Below are 17,086 nucleotides of genomic sequence, written 5' to 3'. Positions count from 1 at the left end.
TTCAGATCCTTTAAAAATCTACCAACTGTCTTTTCAATTTTGTTAAAAATATGTAGTTAAGCACCAAACTGAACATTCTTGACAAAAATCAAAACAAACAAAAACATGATTTTTTTTTTTAATTTAGTTTTTGTTGGGAATAATAAATCCCCCCAAAAAAGTGACTACATCATTTCAAGTAGGCCATAACATTAAGGCTCTCACATCTTTTCAAATATTGGATATTTAAAAATAATACTAAATAATCTAAGTACATTCGAAAACTGCTTTTTGACTAATATAAGCATATTTCTTTTTTACCCTAAATGTACTTTAGGACAAACAGCAAAGGATGTAATTTTGCATAACAGATGCATGGTTTCCTTTTTCCTTTTTTTTTCTTCTTTTTTTAAAGGAAATTTTCTTTTTTATATACTACAGAAGCTTTTTTGAAATGTAGACTTTAATTTACGAATGTAAATACTAGCTTACTTTGCAATAGACAGGTCAACCTCTAACGAGTCAGTCTCTTGTCATTCACAGAGAAAATAAGGAGTTGGCAGACTACACCCAGTTGCATCCACCTATGGTGTCTGCTAGTGGACTGAACCCCAACCTGATGGTAACTGGTGGACCCACTCTGGCTGGTGCAGGCCGCTGGCCCGCTGATCCCGCCTCCCACCTGGCCTCCCACCCATGGCTGCCCCGGTCAGCAGCCCCCTCCATGTGGTTGTCTGGTTCTCCATATGGTACCCGCCTTTTTTCACCTATGCCTGTCGTATAAGAATTATGTCATGTTACAATAAGCGTTTGTTGTGAGTAGTATTGCCAAAAGTACCAATGTTGGTGTTAGTCAGTACTGATATTTATACCAGTATTACATTAACATTTTGAGTGGATTCTTAAATGCCTCTGATTGGCCATTGTGTTCTCGTTCTCATCAGATATATCGGTGATTGGTTACAGTGATCATCGCTTCATGCTCTTAACTGTGTGCTTATAGATACACACGGGAGAGTTTGAAAGTTGCATCTATCAGCGGATCCCTAATATATCTGCTCCTAGACAGATTCATTGATAGACCAGACCCAGCTTTCAAACATTCCCGAGTTTTTAAAATTTCATAACCAATTTGTTACCGACATCAGTAAATTTGACAACACAAGCCGTGCATTTATTCATATTTTTATGAGTAATAACTGATTATGGGTCATGGATTTTGGAATGCTGCAAAACTGTGTTATGGGATTTGGACGCTGAATTATTTCCCTGAGGCAGTCTTTTGCCCTGCCAGACAGCCTGAGCTTTTAGTCTAGGCTGAGTGTTTTAGAGATTCTTAGAAACAATCAGTCTCACTCCACAACTTCCATCCAAGAATAACAGCCAACAGCACGGTCAGTTCACACTTGTCTGACATTTGAGTTTCTGTCTAGACTTTACTTTAAAAACAAAAATGTCCCCAAAGTAAATTGCTGTAGTCAAAGTGCTGTGCCTCTTGGCAGGATTTCAAAGAGGTCCGTGCTCCACGCACAAGGGTGAGATTACGGTGGGAATGGTGTTTCTCTTGGGAATTAACTCTTGAGTGTTCACGGAGCTGCTAAAAAGCAAGTGCAAATGGACCATCAACTACAAATACGGTGTGCAAATACAAATTTCCCCCCTGTGTGTGTACAGGTCTGGGTCCCCCTTCCCTTCATCAGGCGCTGCCTCCAGGATATCCTCCTGCCTTGACAGGCTCCATCCCCCCACCTTACCAGTTTGCCCGAGATCCTCAAACCGGGCAGGTGGTCGTTATTCCGACAGAGCATCTGTCACACTATGGTATGTCCCATTTATTCGCCACTGTTTCTGTGTTCATGTTTTCCCGTCTCTCCATTCTCACACGCGTAAGACATGAATTTCTAAAAGTGAGTGGGAGTTATATCCCTGACATGTAGCAGAATAAATCTACTTGATGCGTGATGCTTAAGTTTTCCTCCTGTACTTTTAAAAGCTGAAATGTTAGAGCGAGGCCCCCCGCTGTGGTCGGCCATGTACCCAGCAGCAGGAAGCTCTCTGCAGCATGCCCATCAGCTCCAGCTCCTCTCCCACCAGCAGCTCCTGCGCCAACAGGAGCTCTTCATGATCCAGCACCAGACCGCACAGGTCATGGAGTTGCAAAGGAACGCACAGTTAGTGGTATGAGACTCTTTGTCTTGTCAGAGTCATTATAATTGTTGGGAGGCACTCCTGTATTTCCTGTATTTAGTCCATCATGTCTGTTTGCACCAACTCTGAATGTTCAGCATGGAAAACAGGCCTAAAACCAAATGCATATATGAACTCTTTCCATCAAATTTGAAATATTGTAAAATTGTGGTTTTTATTTTTTGTTTCAGAGTTGTTGTTGTTTTTTAAGATTATTATATTATTATTGTTTTTATACATTTGCAAGTATCTTATACTTTTTAAACTTTTTGCATTTTTAAATAGGCTTTTAATTAAGTATTAAAGGTTCAACATTTATTTTTATTTTTTTTGATGGTGCAGGAGAGATTAAATGCAAGTCATACAAGAACAGATTTGGAGGAAAAGCCAGACAAGAGAGGAGCCGAAGGGGCCAAATCCAGCCTCTCGGGCATCCCCACTCCAGCCCTACACTCACGTAAGCCTCCCCCACGCTCCCAAACCCCCTCCACCTCGTACAGCAGAGCCCTTACACCGCTGCCCGTCCCACTGCTGACTTCGTCTGTCACTGCACTGAAGTCTGAGGAAAGACCCAAAGTGGAGAAGTCCCTCCCTCAGCAGCCCTACTCCCATCCGTCGTCTCCAGTCTCTCACTCAGTCAGGCCTGCTTCAGCATCACCCCGTCCTGCCTCCCCCATCCAGACCAAAGAGGAATCTGTGGAAGTGACTGAGAAAGAACCTCTCAGTCTGCAGAAGCAATCTTCTACTCCCTTCCCATCCATGTACCATGGTAAGTGGGAAGATCAGCCTTCTCAAATTAAATGTCCAGGTTTGAGTCTGCTTAATTCTTCTCAACTGTAGATTTGCATAGTCTAATGAAATAATTGTTTATTTGCATATTGCACAGTAAATGAGAGGAAGAATACTCGAAAAAATTAAAGGAAAGCCATTTAATAATGCACGGTCATTAATCACCATAGTGCTGTTTTTAAAGAAACATGTTTGGGAGGGGACCGAGAATCCACACAGGACAGCAGTCAAATGCAGTGTGCTATTCTTCACGTCAGAATGTGCAGGGTAGTGCAGAATTAATGAGTAGCCTGCAAATATCCCCACATATGGGATTACCAGCTGCCACTTCACTAGAATAGAGACTTCTTATGACAGCAGCCCTTTTGTACCCATATCCCCTGGCGCTTTCCCTTTAAACATGTTCAGTGCTCAGAATAAATAGATTTTCTGCTCAAAGCAAATTCTGAATGTATGAGTATGCACGAACATGTTAGTCTGTGTGTATAAAAGGGCTTTTGGGATGCTTGTGCTGAGGCCATTTGGTTCATGAAAGTTTCATAAAGCCCCTATGCCGAAGAACATGTGGGGTTATTAATCACTTTGTCACTAAAACCCTTCTACTCTTTGCATAAGAACCTCAAAAACCTGTCTCTTCTGTTTCTTTGGCAGAAATTCCTCCCGGCTACCCATACCAATCGATAACCGCACCTTTCGGCAGCCATTACCCCTACCTCCTCCAGCCGGCTGCTGCTGCAGATGCTGACAGCCTGGCTCCAGATGTGCCGTTGCCGGCTGAGACCTCCGAGCACTTGGCATCCGCCACAGATGTCAAACCCCAGCACTTGTGTTCTCCAGTGGTTGTCGAGCCACTTCAGCCGTCCAGAGAGCCAGAGTCCATGGAAGAGGGCGGCACTGTGTTCAAAAAAGAGCCAAACCTGCAAGACGGCAAAGATGTCCTGGGCCAGGACACCCTGAGGCTTGCACCTATCACCACTCAAGACTCTAGCACCACCACACCAGCCGAGGCACACCTTAGAGACACAGCCACACCATCGCCAGAGGAGGAATCAGATGGGGAGGCTGTCAAAATCAAAGATGCCTGCTCAAGCCATCCAGGGCTGTACGAAACATCTAGGCCGGACTCTGAGAGAACCACCAGAGCAGAAACTACAGAGGGCTCAATGGGTCTGGTTGACCAAGTCTACAAATCTTCATCTAATTACAGTGACACACACCATGTAGTTTGTGACATCCATCCAGCAAAACTCCCCTCAGATCTCTCTGATAGCCTGAACCCAGTAGACCTCGGAGATCCTGTCCCGGACGCTCCACACCTGGAGTCCAAACTTGACAATCCTTTCCTGCCTAACAGCAGCCCTCCTCACCTTCAGCCCTCTTCTGCACCGGTGACCATCCTGCCCGAAGACCCCATGGCAGGCATGTTTGCCCTGATCACAGCCAGTGAGCTTCCGCAGGCCGGAGCGGTGTCCATCCTGGCAGATGCATGTGGCCCTAGGTCCGAGCTCTGCACGATTGTCAGTCCCCTGGAGTCCACTGCTCTGGAAGGCATGGCGCTGCTCAGCCAGATGGCAGAGCTGGAGCTGCAGAGGCAACCCATAGTAGACACACAAGGTGAGTCTCATTTCAGAGAGAGGAAGGGAAATCTGAAGGATGAGGGGCTTGATCTAGTGTGCTCCAACAGTTCTCAGGGATGCAGAGTGATTTGGGAGAGAGATTTGCTTGCTGTAGTGAGCTGAAAAGTAAAATGTGCTGAAACAATCTCAAGAATTGTTTCAGCTCTAGTGATATATTCAGAATTTATTTGAATGTTGAACAGTGTGCCAATGCTGCTCGTTCTTCAAGCATTTTTTTGGAGTAAAAACGTTTGTTTAAAGAAAAGGTAAATGCAGCTATCTGTTCTTTTTAGATGTATCTGGATGTCAAATCCGTTAATGCAGTCTGACATAGGAAACGCACATATACTGATGTATTGGAGAATGTGGGGCTGCCCCGTGCTCCCTAGAGGTAATTAATGTTGGTATCGATTGTGTGTTTGTGTGTGCAGCTGTAATGCTCTGTGGACTGGAGAGTCTGCTGGAAGCTGGCAGGCAGGTCCTCCTGGAGGCCATCGAGTGTCAACCTCAGGTTATCATCCGTCTCCCCCGAGAGCTCAACCCTAATAAGAAATACAGCTGGAGACAGAAGAAAGATGAACCTGTATGCTTGCCTTTTTATTACTCTTATTTTTTTATTATTATTTTCCTCTCCATCTGATAAACCTGTGCTTAAGGTTTTTTTTTTCTGCTCTCACAATTGTAATTCTAAGAAAAGTTAAAATTATTTAATTTGTCATGTTTACAAATTCCAGTTGCATTTGAATTGCTCACATTTTTAACAGTGTTTACGAATAATGGCATTTGAATTTTTTACATTTGAGCAGTGTTTACAAATTCCAGTGACATTTTCATTGTTTTTACTGTGTTGACATAATGGTGTTTGATGCTTTAACATTTCAGCCGTATTTACAATTTCCAGAGCCATTTGAAATTTTTTAATTTTAACTTCATAGCTGCTGACAATTAAAGTTTTAACTGTTGAGCAGTGTTTGCAAATTTGATTTTTATTTATTTATTTTTGTAACTGTTTACAGTTAGAGATGTTTAAATTTTTACATTTAATACAGTTTCTGCAAATACTATTTTAATTTTTCTACAAATTCAATTTCAATTAGAATGTTTTACATTTAGCAGTGTTTACAAATGTTTTTGCAGTGTTTGACCTTTTGCGTACGGACATACAGTGGGTATAGAAAAGAGTCACCACCTTTAAGATATTTTTTTAATAGCACATTTTATTGCTTTTAGCCTAAAATGAAAATGGACACCATTTTATACAGCTGGATTTACTCAGTGCAATTTATAACATCAAAGCGAATAAAAAAATAAATAAATAAAAACACTATAAATGAGATTGAAAAAGGATCATGGACCCTACTAAAAATGACTTGTAAACTCAATCAGGTCTAGCTAATCACCTTCTCAATGGCACACAAAGCCATTTGACTTAGCTGTGGTCATTTTGATCAGCTCCAGCATGAAAAGAGCTTTCCTGGAGCATTTCTGTCCTTGGTAGTGCAGCTGAAGCACAATCCACTATGAGTGGCAAGGCACTGTCAAAACATCTCCGGGATAAAGTTGTGGATGGGCACAAGTCAGGAGATGGATACAAATTTTTTTTTCAAAGGCTTTATCAATGCCTAGAAGCACAGTGAAGTCTATTTTTAAGAAACTGAAGGTATCTGGTACAACGCAGACCCTCCCTGGATCAGGACGTTGCTCCAAACTTGATATGAGCCAGGAGGACACTGGCCAGAGAGGTGACCAAGAGGCTGACATCAACTCTGAAGCAATGACAAAGAGCGGTCATTGTGTGTGTGACAACAATATCACAAATTCTCTACAAATGTGGCTTGTATGGGAGGGGAGCAAGAAAAAACGCGCTCCTCAAGAAAGGCCACATGCAGTCACAGCTGAACTTTGTCAAAACAAACCTTGAAGATCCTTTTTTCCATCTCAGTGTTTTTTTTTTTTGACATGTTGGTGTTATATCTTTCACTTGGAGGTTATAAATTGCCCTGAGTTAGTACAGCTGGATTAAACGAAAAATGTGTCCTCCTTCATTTCAGGCTACAAAGCAACAAAATGTGGTTATTTTAAAGGGGGGGCGATTCTTTTCCAAATGCACTGTATCTCATAGCAAGCTTAATAATAATAATTTATTTGCTGCTGAAAGTACTGGCCATGGAAGTCAAACTACAGGTGGTAATCTTGCTTCCTCTCTTAGATGTTCTCCAAATCCTCTTTGGAGGGAATGGACACCGTGGAAGTGGACTACCGTGTGAGACTCGCTGAACTACAGCAGTGCTACAAAGAAAAGCAACGAGAGCTGGTCAGACTGCAGAGACGGAGAGATAAAGAGTGAGTCTCCCAGTTCATGACCTCCCTTTACACCACTTCTTTAAGACCAGTAATGCAAATGCACCTCACTTGGTCCCACTAACCAACAATCTGCTATTTATGATTCCCGTGATTTATAGAGAGAAACGTCAGCAACAACAACAACAACAGCAGCAGCAACAACAACAGATTCAGCAGCAGGAAATGAACAGAAGTTTAGCCCGCAGGGGCCCAGGACGTCCCCGAAAAAGGAAACATGGCCTATGTGCACTGTCTCCGCCCTCCAGCAAGCTAGATTTGAAGTGTGCGAAGTGAGTGTGTAGCTCAGGCACCGATAATGCTCAGCTGTGCTCCACACAGCCTGTCCTCCAGCTGAACGCTCTGTTGTTTTGCAGGTTGGGCAGAAGCGTGCTTTACTCGGAGGACTCTGAGAGCGGGGAGGTGCTGAGGAAGCGTTTTCGGGCCTCTAACAGAGATGAGGAGGAGGAAGGTAGCAGTGCGTTGAGATTGAAGAAGAAAAAAAAGAGCTGGAGTGAGCAGGAGGCATCTTCATGCTTCTCTCATGAGGTTGGTCTTTATTATACTGGAGTTGTACAAAAGCCTTTCAAACTTCTAAACATCTGCACATTTTTGCTTTTGTTGAACAGACATGTATCAAATACAATCCATTCACTGCATTTATCTCTTTTTAACAGGCACCTAAAATGGCTGTGAAGAAGAGCCGAGTGAGCGAGCAGGAGCAGTTGGCATCCAAACTGGACAAGGCCTTGTCCCTCACTAAGCTCAGCAAACTCAGCAAGCCCTCTTGTAAGTTCATAGATGGTTCCTCAGGGAAGTCCAGGGCTAGTTCTGGAAGCAGAGTCCCCATGCTCACCGATATAGACATGAGAGTCGAGATGGGAGAATCCAACCTATTGAAAGATCTCAGTGTTTTTCACAAGTCTTCCAAAGGAGGTAAAAGCAAAATTGCTGCCAATACGAAGCCTTCAGTTCCATGCCTTAAGGGAAAAGGCCAGCGGAAAGCACCTTATTCTCCAATGAGGTCAGAAATCAGCAGCTACTCTAACAGTAAGTCAGATTTTTTTTGGAAATGTATTTTAGTTGTTGTTGATAGTGTTTTGTTTTTGGTGTAAACAGGTTACAAGAACCCCAGGGGTTTATTCCTGTGATGAATTTTCAGCATCATCACTGCAGTCTTCAGTGTCACATGATCCTTCAGAAATCATTCTAATGTCCCGATTTGCTGCTCAAGAAATATTTATTATATTATACTTCTGTGCTTCTTAATGTTTTTGTGGAAACTGTGATATTTTTTCCAGTATTCTTTGAAGATTATAAAGTTCAAAGAATAGCTTTTATGTGAAATATAAATATTTTGTAACATTATAAATGTCTTTACTGTCACTTTTGATCAATTCAAGCATCCTTGATTAATAAATGTATTATGTGTTAGTTTAAAAATATCTTACTGACCCTCCAACTTTTAAATGACAGCGTGTATGTAATAATAGTCTACTATCATTGTTTTTAATTAGTTTTTAGTTCAAGATGCTCCATCCTGAATGAAATCTGTTGTGATTTGTACCAGACACTGATTCAGAAGAGGACAATTCCCTGAAGGATGGCTGGCCTCCCAGCTCCATGTTGGGGAGAAAAGGGTCCCGTCCACAGCTCCCTGGCCTGTGCAGCACTCCATCCAAGAAAAAACGCTCATCATCCAAGAGAGCCTCTTCATCTTTGTCTTCATCACTGAAGTCGAAGCAGGCGGCCAAAGAGAGGAAACATAAGCACTTTGCTTTATTGCTACAGGAGGCAGGAGTCAGCTCCTCTGAGGACTCATTTGATCAAGGTTAATAAAGCATACCTCACTATGCACAGAATCGAGAAGGCAGCCTCTCGGTTTTAGCTTTTTTATTTTTAGTCTGTCTTGTATTTTTAACCATGACCATTGGTCATGGTGACATTTTTCCCGAGAAGCCATTTTAAGATGCTTGCATCAGAATTTGCTACCTCTCTTCCAGTATATAATATAATTGGCTCTTGTTAGAGTCTCTCTTAAATGGTTTAACTTTTTTAGGAATGTCTTGCCATTGTGCATTAAATGTGTGTGGAAATTGTTCTTTATTGTATTGCAGTTTGGTACCCAAGCTTTATTAAACATGCTGATTTCATTTTTACTGAAAGTAAAGAAATGCCGTGTTCTCTGTCTCTTTCGCTACATCTCCTGCTGTAGAGTGTTAGATTGCAACGCTCCACACTCCTGGTTTCCTCTGTTGTTCAAATATCCCTTTCATCAGTGAAGAGCTGGCACAAGAAGATCTTTGCATAAATTTAGTGCTCATGAGCAGTGCTGATGAGATTCAGTAGGCCGAATGATTTTGAGAAGCATAACTAACTTCTTAGGTTCTTTAAAAGAGATCAGATATTTAACAAATGCAATCCATTGATTTCAGAAAAGATGGATATTTTTTTTTTAGTTGGACATAGTACCATTATAACTATGCTAAAGTCAAAAAATTTACATGCACACGACAATAAATTGTTGAACTTTAAAGCTCCAATCATGATTCTTGAACGGTTCCAAGAAGTGTGTTCCACTGGTAAATGTGTGAAAAGGGCAAAGCATTGTGGGATATTTGGAAAATAGGGAGTTCCCTGTTTACTAAAAAAAATGAATAACCTAGCTTCTCTAGACTGCTCGCTCTCTCCCTGCAGCTGCTTGGCCACCCCTCCACCTTGACCCCTTCTCCTACCCATGATGCTTTTGAATGTCTCTCGGTCTGTGCGTTTGCTTGTCCTGCTGCAACAAAATAAGAAGCAAAGGGCTTGGCTGGGAGTAGAGCAGCCAGCTGTTCAGCGTGAGGTCACTATCCATGTCACCTGAGCCTTGAGCATTGTTCTGTAAGTAGGCCACCACCCTCTTTTGCTGTGACTTTTCAATAATATCTACTAATTTGTGATTAAACTCTTATAGAACCAAAACACAAAACAGAAAAAGACTGGATAACAGATGAGGTGTTAAATATATTTGTAATATACTCTCCTCCTGTTACCTGCCATCAAGCCATGGTAACAGTGGGGAAAATATTCATTTGACCCCTGCTGATTTTACTTACTTACAGAGAAATGATGGGTCTGTAACATTTATGGTAGGTTTATTTTAATGAATAGAGAACATCAACCCAAAAAAAAAAACAAGAAAAAGAAAAACACATTTTAAAAAGGTTAGAAATTGATTTGCATTTGAAATAAGTATTTGTTCCCTACCAACCATCAAGAGTCCTGGCTCCCACAGATTGGTTATGTGCACATGTGGAACATAGATTAGTCCTGTCATTTTAAGAAGTTACTCCTAATGTCAGCTTGCTAGGTGTATAAGACACCTGTCCACACAACCTTATCTTCCATTCCAACATCTCCCATCACCATGGGCAAGACCAAAGAGCTGTCGAAGGATGTCAGAGACAAGATGGCGGATCTGCACAAGGCTTGAATGGGCTACAAGACCATCAGCAAGAAGCTCGTGCGAAGGAGACAACTGTTGGTGTGATTATTCAGAAATGAAAGAAATACAAAACAACCATCAGTCAGCCTCGGTCTGGAGCTCCGTTCAGGATCTTGCCTAGGGATAAGGATGATCATGAGAAAGGTGAGGGATCAGCCCCGAACTACACAGGAGGAGCTTGTTAAGTTGGGACCACAGTGACGGAGCAAAACATTGGTTACCCACTACGCCGCAATGGACTGAAATCCTACAGCGTCCGCAAGGTCCCCCTGCTCAAGAAGGCACATGTACAGGGCCATTTCCAGTATGACCGTGACCCAAAACACACCACCAAGGCAACAAAGGAGTGGCTCAAGAAGAAGCACATTAAGGTCATGGAGTGGCCTAGCAAGTCTAAATCCTATAGAAAATCTTTGGAGGGAGCGGAAACTTTGAGTTGCCAAACAACAGCCAAGAAACCTTAAGGATTTAGAGAGAATCTGTAAAGAGGAGTGGATCAAGAGATGTGTGTAAACCTGGTGACCAACTACAAAAAAACGTCTGACCCCTGTGCTTGCCAACACTGGTTTCTGCACAAAGTACTAAGTCATGTTTTGCTTGGCGGATCAAATACTTATTTCACTCACTGAAATGCAAATCAATTAACTTTATATAATGTTTTTTTTCTGGATTTTCTGGTTGATATTCTCTCTCCATTAAAATAAACTTACAATGAATATTACAGACCCTTTATTTCTCTCTAAGTGGGCAAACCTGCAAAAGCAGCAGGTGATCAAATAAATGTTTTCCCCACTGTATGTTAGTATTTGGTGGAAAAAGTATTTTCTTTATTTTTTATATATATATATATATATATTTTTTTTTTTTGTAAAGTTTAGGAAATCTCCTTCTCCTCCTCCATCATCATCCTCTTGTACTCCTTTTCCTTCTCCTTCAACTTTACGTCTCCAACTTTCCCTATCTTCTTCATCTCCTCTTTAACCTTTTTCTTCACCACCTTCTTTTTGGTCATTAATAATTTAAGCTTTTAAACATTACATTTTATTTGGTTTATTTGTTTGCCATTTTTATTCACCATTCTCTTGGATTAAATGTATAATTAAGATTGTATTAAGATAATGTAAATGATTCAATTATTATTTTGATTCTTGATTTTGAATTTCTTCCTCAATGAATATAGATTATGGCTGATTTATTTATTTATTTTTTCTTTTTTTCTTTTCATCATTTACTGCCAAGGAAGTAAGGGATTTGAATTGAACAAGAACATAACCATGGCTGCAGTGGTGAATGGTCTGAGTTGAGTCTCAGGAGCCATGGAGGACTGTCCTCACAGAGCCTGCTTTGTGTTCATCAGCTTTCTTCTTTCCTGTGCACATCCTCTGCTTGCTGTCAGTTCTTGTAATACATGTTTCAGGTTTTAATGCTGTGGCGTCTATAAAATTATGTTAAAAACATAACCAATCAACGTCCTTGTCTGCTACAAAGTCTATGTCTTTAACAAACTCATCTCTGGCTTCAGCTACTCACAACCACACTGAAAATTCCTGTCTGTTTCCCTCACCAAACGTGCTCCTCACCCTCAAGAGAATGAGAGAAAAGGGGGTGTTGCTTAAAGTGGGTACCTACTGTCTTACAGTTTGTAAGTTTTTTTTTTTTAGTCCTTTTATCAGTTTAGACAAGCTCTGAGCTGAAGAGACGGTGAATAATTGATGACTTTCTTAGTCAGGGATTCTGCCAGCAACCTTAGATTTCTGCAGTGCTTGTGGCTTATTTCTATTCCCATTTCTGCCTCAATGATTCAGCTCATTCAGCACATTGTGCAAGGCCACTTTACTGGCTTCTCTTATTTGGTTTCGGCTTTGCATTCCAGGCCCCTCTCGATTTGGAACGAGCCAGCAGCCATGCTGATTTAAAATCCTGTCCTAAAGCTCTGAAATTTTGAAAGCTGCACTTGCTAGATCCTGCCTGCCCAGCTTAGTATATGCTGCCTGCATGAAACCAGGCTTTGTCTCCCACCAGTAATCTTGTGTAGTGGTGGGTGGGCTGCAGTATTTGAGCAAGAACACATTCATCTAAAGAAAGTCGGCTTCTGTGGTAATAGATTACAATGGATATGTGAAAGTGAAAAGAGCACTACAGCTGGCAGAATGGTGCATTAGTGCTAGAAATTTGATGGTTTTATTCTTGTACATGGAGAACTAGCAGGGAAAATAGTTTTTATATGTTGGATATTTTTAATTGAATTGCATTGGATTGAGGTTTTGAATAGTTCACACAAAAATGAAAATTCTGCCATTTATTTCCTCTCATGTCATTCAAAACCGGTGGCTCTTTTTCTGGTGAACAGAAAATATATTTTTTAGAATTATTTTATCCATTCAATGAAAGTCAGTAGGGTCTCAAAAGAACATTGATTGGACCCAAATGACTTCCATTGTATGGACAAAAAATAAAAACATTCTTCAAATTATCTTTTTTTGTTCAGTAGAAGTAATAAACTAATACAGGTTTGGGATGAGGGTGAGCAAAATAAAGTCAGAATTTTCTTATTTGGGTGAACTATCACTTTAAACCTGGGCACTACAACTCCAGTCCTGGAGGGCCAGTATCTTGCAGACTTTAAAAACAATCTAGATTCAACCCACTTGTCTGTACACTCTTAAAAATAAAAGTTATTTATTGGCACCAAAGATTCCATGTTTACATATACATGCACACACGCACACATATATATCATAATACTTATGCAACCTTTGTTTTTAAGAGCACATTTATTAGCTTGTTTAGTCGGGGTTAGCGTTAAACTGAGCAGGACACTGGTCATCCAGGGCTAGAGTTGAAGAGTCCCACTTTATATGATGGAATGTCACCGGCTTCATCATCAGTTTCTGAACTTCATTTAATTTTCACAAGTCGAAAATCCTAAAAGAGTTTGTTTCCATTTGTTAACAGAGTATTTTACCGAGCGGGATGATTATGATGATGACGAGGATGAAGATGGGTATGATTACGAGCTTGATGAAAGCGACGGCCTGTGTTCATCTTCCGTAGAAGAGAGCGGGCTGGGTCTTCTGGCACGTTTTGCCGCCAGCGCTATCCCGAGCCCCATTGTCACCAATCCACTCTCCGTTGTCCAGCTGGAGGCTAAACAGAAAGCCAAGAAGAAAGAGGAACGGCAGAGCCTTCTGGGTAAGGAAGTGCACTTTCTGAATGGATTGGATCTTTTCCTACACACTTAGGTTCATCTGTAATCTCTCGAATGTGACATCAGCTGCTTTTCTAAGGCCTTGCGACTTGAATTCCCAGGTGACAAGGTGATGCACTGTTATTAGTTGTCTTTTGTTGCACTGTGTCGTGCATGTGCGTGAGGGAGTTGAAAGGTGCTTGGATCAATTACATCACTTGTGCCCCACCTTGAGAATGTAGTGTCATTATCCCCTCTACGCATATATGTGTGTGTGTGTTTGCCGCGCCACTTGCACTCGCTGAGAATGTGATGCTGACAGGCCTTGCTTTGAGGTTGGGCTGTGATCCGGAGCGGTTCCCCAGCAGTGCATGCGACAGCCCTGCCAGCAGAAACCAACAGCCCCCTTCATTAAATATTCCAAGACCCTTCAACAACATTTGGCCTTAATTCTGCTCCCACATCTGGCCCTGTTTATTTCTCACATGTGCAAATTATATTGTCGTTCTTCGTTTGCAAATGAGTTGAGCACATGTAGGTGGCTTAGTATTTACGTTGCTGGTATGTTTTTCATAAAAGGCACTTTGCGTTTATGTGTGAGTGCATTTAATTTGCATGCTTTAGTAATAAAAGTCATGTCTTCTGGATTGTAGGCACAGAGTTCGAGTTTACAGATTCGGAGTGCGATGTTAAGAGGAGAAAGAAGTTTCCATCGCTTTTGCATGGCAAGCGGTCGGCTCCTGAGCTCCCGCTCTTGCCCCCGGCGAGCATCATGCGTGACGACTCCAGCCCCAGCAAGCGGGGACGCAAACCCAAGAAACTTAAGTCTCCCCGGGAGTTCAGTTTCGACCTTACTGCTGACGGGAGCGAAGATGAACAATGGACACGGCGGAGGAGCGAACGCATCTTCCTTCACGATGCTGCCCAAGCCAACCCCATCTCCCCGTCCAGCAAAACTCCTCTTCCGCTTACTTCCAAACCTGCCCGTGGCCCCAAAGCATCCCTGCAGAGCCCTAAGGAGATGGCCAAAGGCAAGGACGTGAAAGACCCCAACACGGTAAGCCCTTGTTTTATTGATGTAGATCAAATCCTATGTCCCAGACCCAAGGAAAGAGTGAGGGTGCTTGATACCAGCAGGTGTCCTAATACATTTGTCGGACAAGAAAGCCTCCTGCTGTGAATGTCATGTTGTTGGACACAAAAGGATGACTGCCGCTTGCCAGGCTACAATTACCAGCCATCACCGTTCTACCCTCTAAATCCTCCCTCCCTTTTTATAGTTTTCAGTGCATAACTGCCTATTAATGTTTACTTCTCTATCCACTGTTATTGAATGGCTGTAATATCTGGTAGAACAGAGCCCAATAGTGTCATGCATTTGTAAGGCTTTCCACTGTAGACTATGCTGATAGTTTGGCTTTGTATCTGGTGTGAATGTTCCAGAAGAAGAGGATTAAGGAGACCCCACTGTGTCTGTCCCCACCCCAGCTCTCCAGTACACCCTCAGACAGCACCGGAGCTCTCCCTGTCAGCCCAGGGTGCAAGAGCAAGGTGAAGCCCAAAACCAGAGAGGTAACTTGGCTAATAAGTGATATATTGAACAATATTTTACAGGTTTTTTGGCAGATGAACAGAAATGAGTCAATTCCAAGATCTACCAACAAACATCAACTGGGTTAATAAGTTCAGTTAATTTTATTTAATTTCATTTAAAAGTTTGTCGTCAGTTAGATTTTTTTATTATTTAAAGAAATTAATGGTTTTATTATGTAAAATATATATATTTATTATATATTATTATTATTATTATTATTAGTTTTATTCAACGAGGAGGCATTAAATGTAAACAAAGTGACAGTAAAGACACATATATTGTTACAAAATATTTTAAACGTTTTTTATTTTTTACTTTATATTCATCATATCATCCTAAAAAAATGTTGTCATTGTTTCCACAAACATGTTAGGTAGCATGACCGTTTTCAACATTCATAATAAGAAGAAATGTTTCTTGAGCAGCAAATCAGCATATTAGAATGATTTCCGAAGGATCATGTGACACTGAAGACTGAAGTAATGATGCTGAAAATTCAGCTTTGCATCAAAGGAATAAATAACATTTTAAAATATATTAAAATAGAGAAAATGTATTTTAAATCATAATAATATTTCACATGCTGTCTTGGTGAGCATTGGAGACTTCTTCGCAAAACAATCATCCCAAGCTCATTTTTTTTTTATTATATTAAATTATATTATAGCTACCACTTTTATGATCAATGACAAAAATATCCTCCTTTTGCTTTTGTTTGGTCAGCCTTAACACTCTTAGTACATAAAAAAATGATGCACTGTGTATTAACTCACATTTTTGACATGACACAATTAAATATTTGAAACACCCTTCCTGTGCTACACTGTGATGCCAAGGAGAAACACTGAAAGGTATCTGAATAATTTTACCTGGCAGGCTCAAGGCCTATTGGGAAAAGCCTTGCATTTAAATGAGCCGCCCCTTCCTGCACTCCTGTCCCAGTCTGTATGGGCCTGCTCTCAGTACCCACCATGACCATAGGGAGGGAGGTGTGATGGGAAAGGAGAAGGAGAGAGAACAGGGGTGAGTGCAGTTGAGCAGCAAGCCTAATTAGACTGCACACTCAGCGGGAAAGCAGTGAAATTAACCAAACGCCATCTCGCTCCATCCATTTCTCCAGCCCCTTCTGCACAATTTATTTATTTCTTCTCAAGATAACCCCCCCCCCACCCCCGCTGCTATTCTTCATCTTATGTATAAATCACGTGTTTTAATGCACAGTGCAGAAGCTCGGGAACTCCTCTGGGTATTTGCTGCATTCGAAATCAAGAAATCCTACATCTCGCGAGCCGAGCATGTCACTCATCTAAATGGGTTTTACTGAATCAATGCTCCTCTATTAAGCACGTGGGTCTCATCTTTAGAACTCAACCAACAATGGCTCAGTGTTCAATATTTCATTGTCACACGAATTGGGGCAAAATGTGCTTGAATTCCCCCAGCAGGCTCGAGGGAAGGGCGGTGCTGTCAGCAAACTGATGGAAAGTATGGCTGCTGATGAGGACTTTGAGCCCAACCAGGACAGCAGCTTCTCCGAGGATGAGAATCCCCCTGTGAGCACTCAGCCCGAAAGACCCTGCACCCCCGGTGAGACGCTTTCACATTCCCTCTTGTCAGCAAGGTTCCCTTCATTGCTCCCCCATTTTTAATTGCTTTTTTATGACTAAATCAGACTTCATTTTCTTATCCATGCATGCAATTAAAAGTGAATGTCTTTTGAATGACGTTAAGGAGTGATAATTTCCCACCCTATTTTATCTTAATCCAGCATGAAGAATCTGAAAATTGATTCGGCCTGATTGCTTTCATACGTTAATAGGACGAGCTGAGAGTTACTGCATGCATTAACTTCATTTGAAAACCTTGTGAGCTGCTTGCTATCTACAATGAGGGTATCATAATAATCG

At 41.5% G+C, this 17,086-nt stretch overlaps 1 protein-coding gene across 4 annotated transcripts in view; it reads left to right on the top strand.

The window, feature by feature from the left end:
* LOC113049243 (trinucleotide repeat-containing gene 18 protein-like) overlaps nt 1–17,086 on the top strand; it is a 63,128-nt gene that overhangs the window by 31,138 nt on the left and 14,904 nt on the right. The window contains exons 7-21 of one of the 4 annotated variants that reach the window (XM_026211446.1): nt 523–728; nt 1,654–1,800; nt 1,973–2,157; nt 2,509–2,935; nt 3,607–4,569; nt 5,003–5,154; nt 6,781–6,914; nt 7,034–7,204; nt 7,289–7,460; nt 7,589–7,961; nt 8,482–8,742; nt 13,354–13,590; nt 14,239–14,642; nt 15,032–15,157; nt 16,625–16,766. In XM_026211446.1, coding sequence (XP_026067231.1) covers nt 523–728; nt 1,654–1,800; nt 1,973–2,157; nt 2,509–2,935; nt 3,607–4,569; nt 5,003–5,154; nt 6,781–6,914; nt 7,034–7,204; nt 7,289–7,460; nt 7,589–7,961; nt 8,482–8,742; nt 13,354–13,590; nt 14,239–14,642; nt 15,032–15,157; nt 16,625–16,766 — 4,100 coding nt within the window. Of the gene's footprint in view, nt 1–522; nt 729–1,653; nt 1,801–1,972; nt 2,158–2,508; nt 2,936–3,606; nt 4,570–5,002; nt 5,155–6,780; nt 6,915–7,033; nt 7,205–7,288; nt 7,461–7,588; nt 7,962–8,481; nt 8,743–13,353; nt 13,591–14,238; nt 14,643–15,028; nt 15,158–16,621; nt 16,767–17,086 lie in introns of all 4 variants that reach the window. The other 3 variants (XM_026211437.1, XM_026211428.1, XM_026211420.1) reach the window with 3 other exon arrangements.

This window comes from Carassius auratus, chromosome 3 (assembly GCF_003368295.1).
Source record: "Carassius auratus strain Wakin chromosome 3, ASM336829v1, whole genome shotgun sequence".
NCBI lineage: Eukaryota > Metazoa > Chordata > Actinopteri > Cypriniformes > Cyprinidae > Carassius > Carassius auratus.
This window is presented reverse-complemented; position numbering and strand designations above follow the sequence as displayed.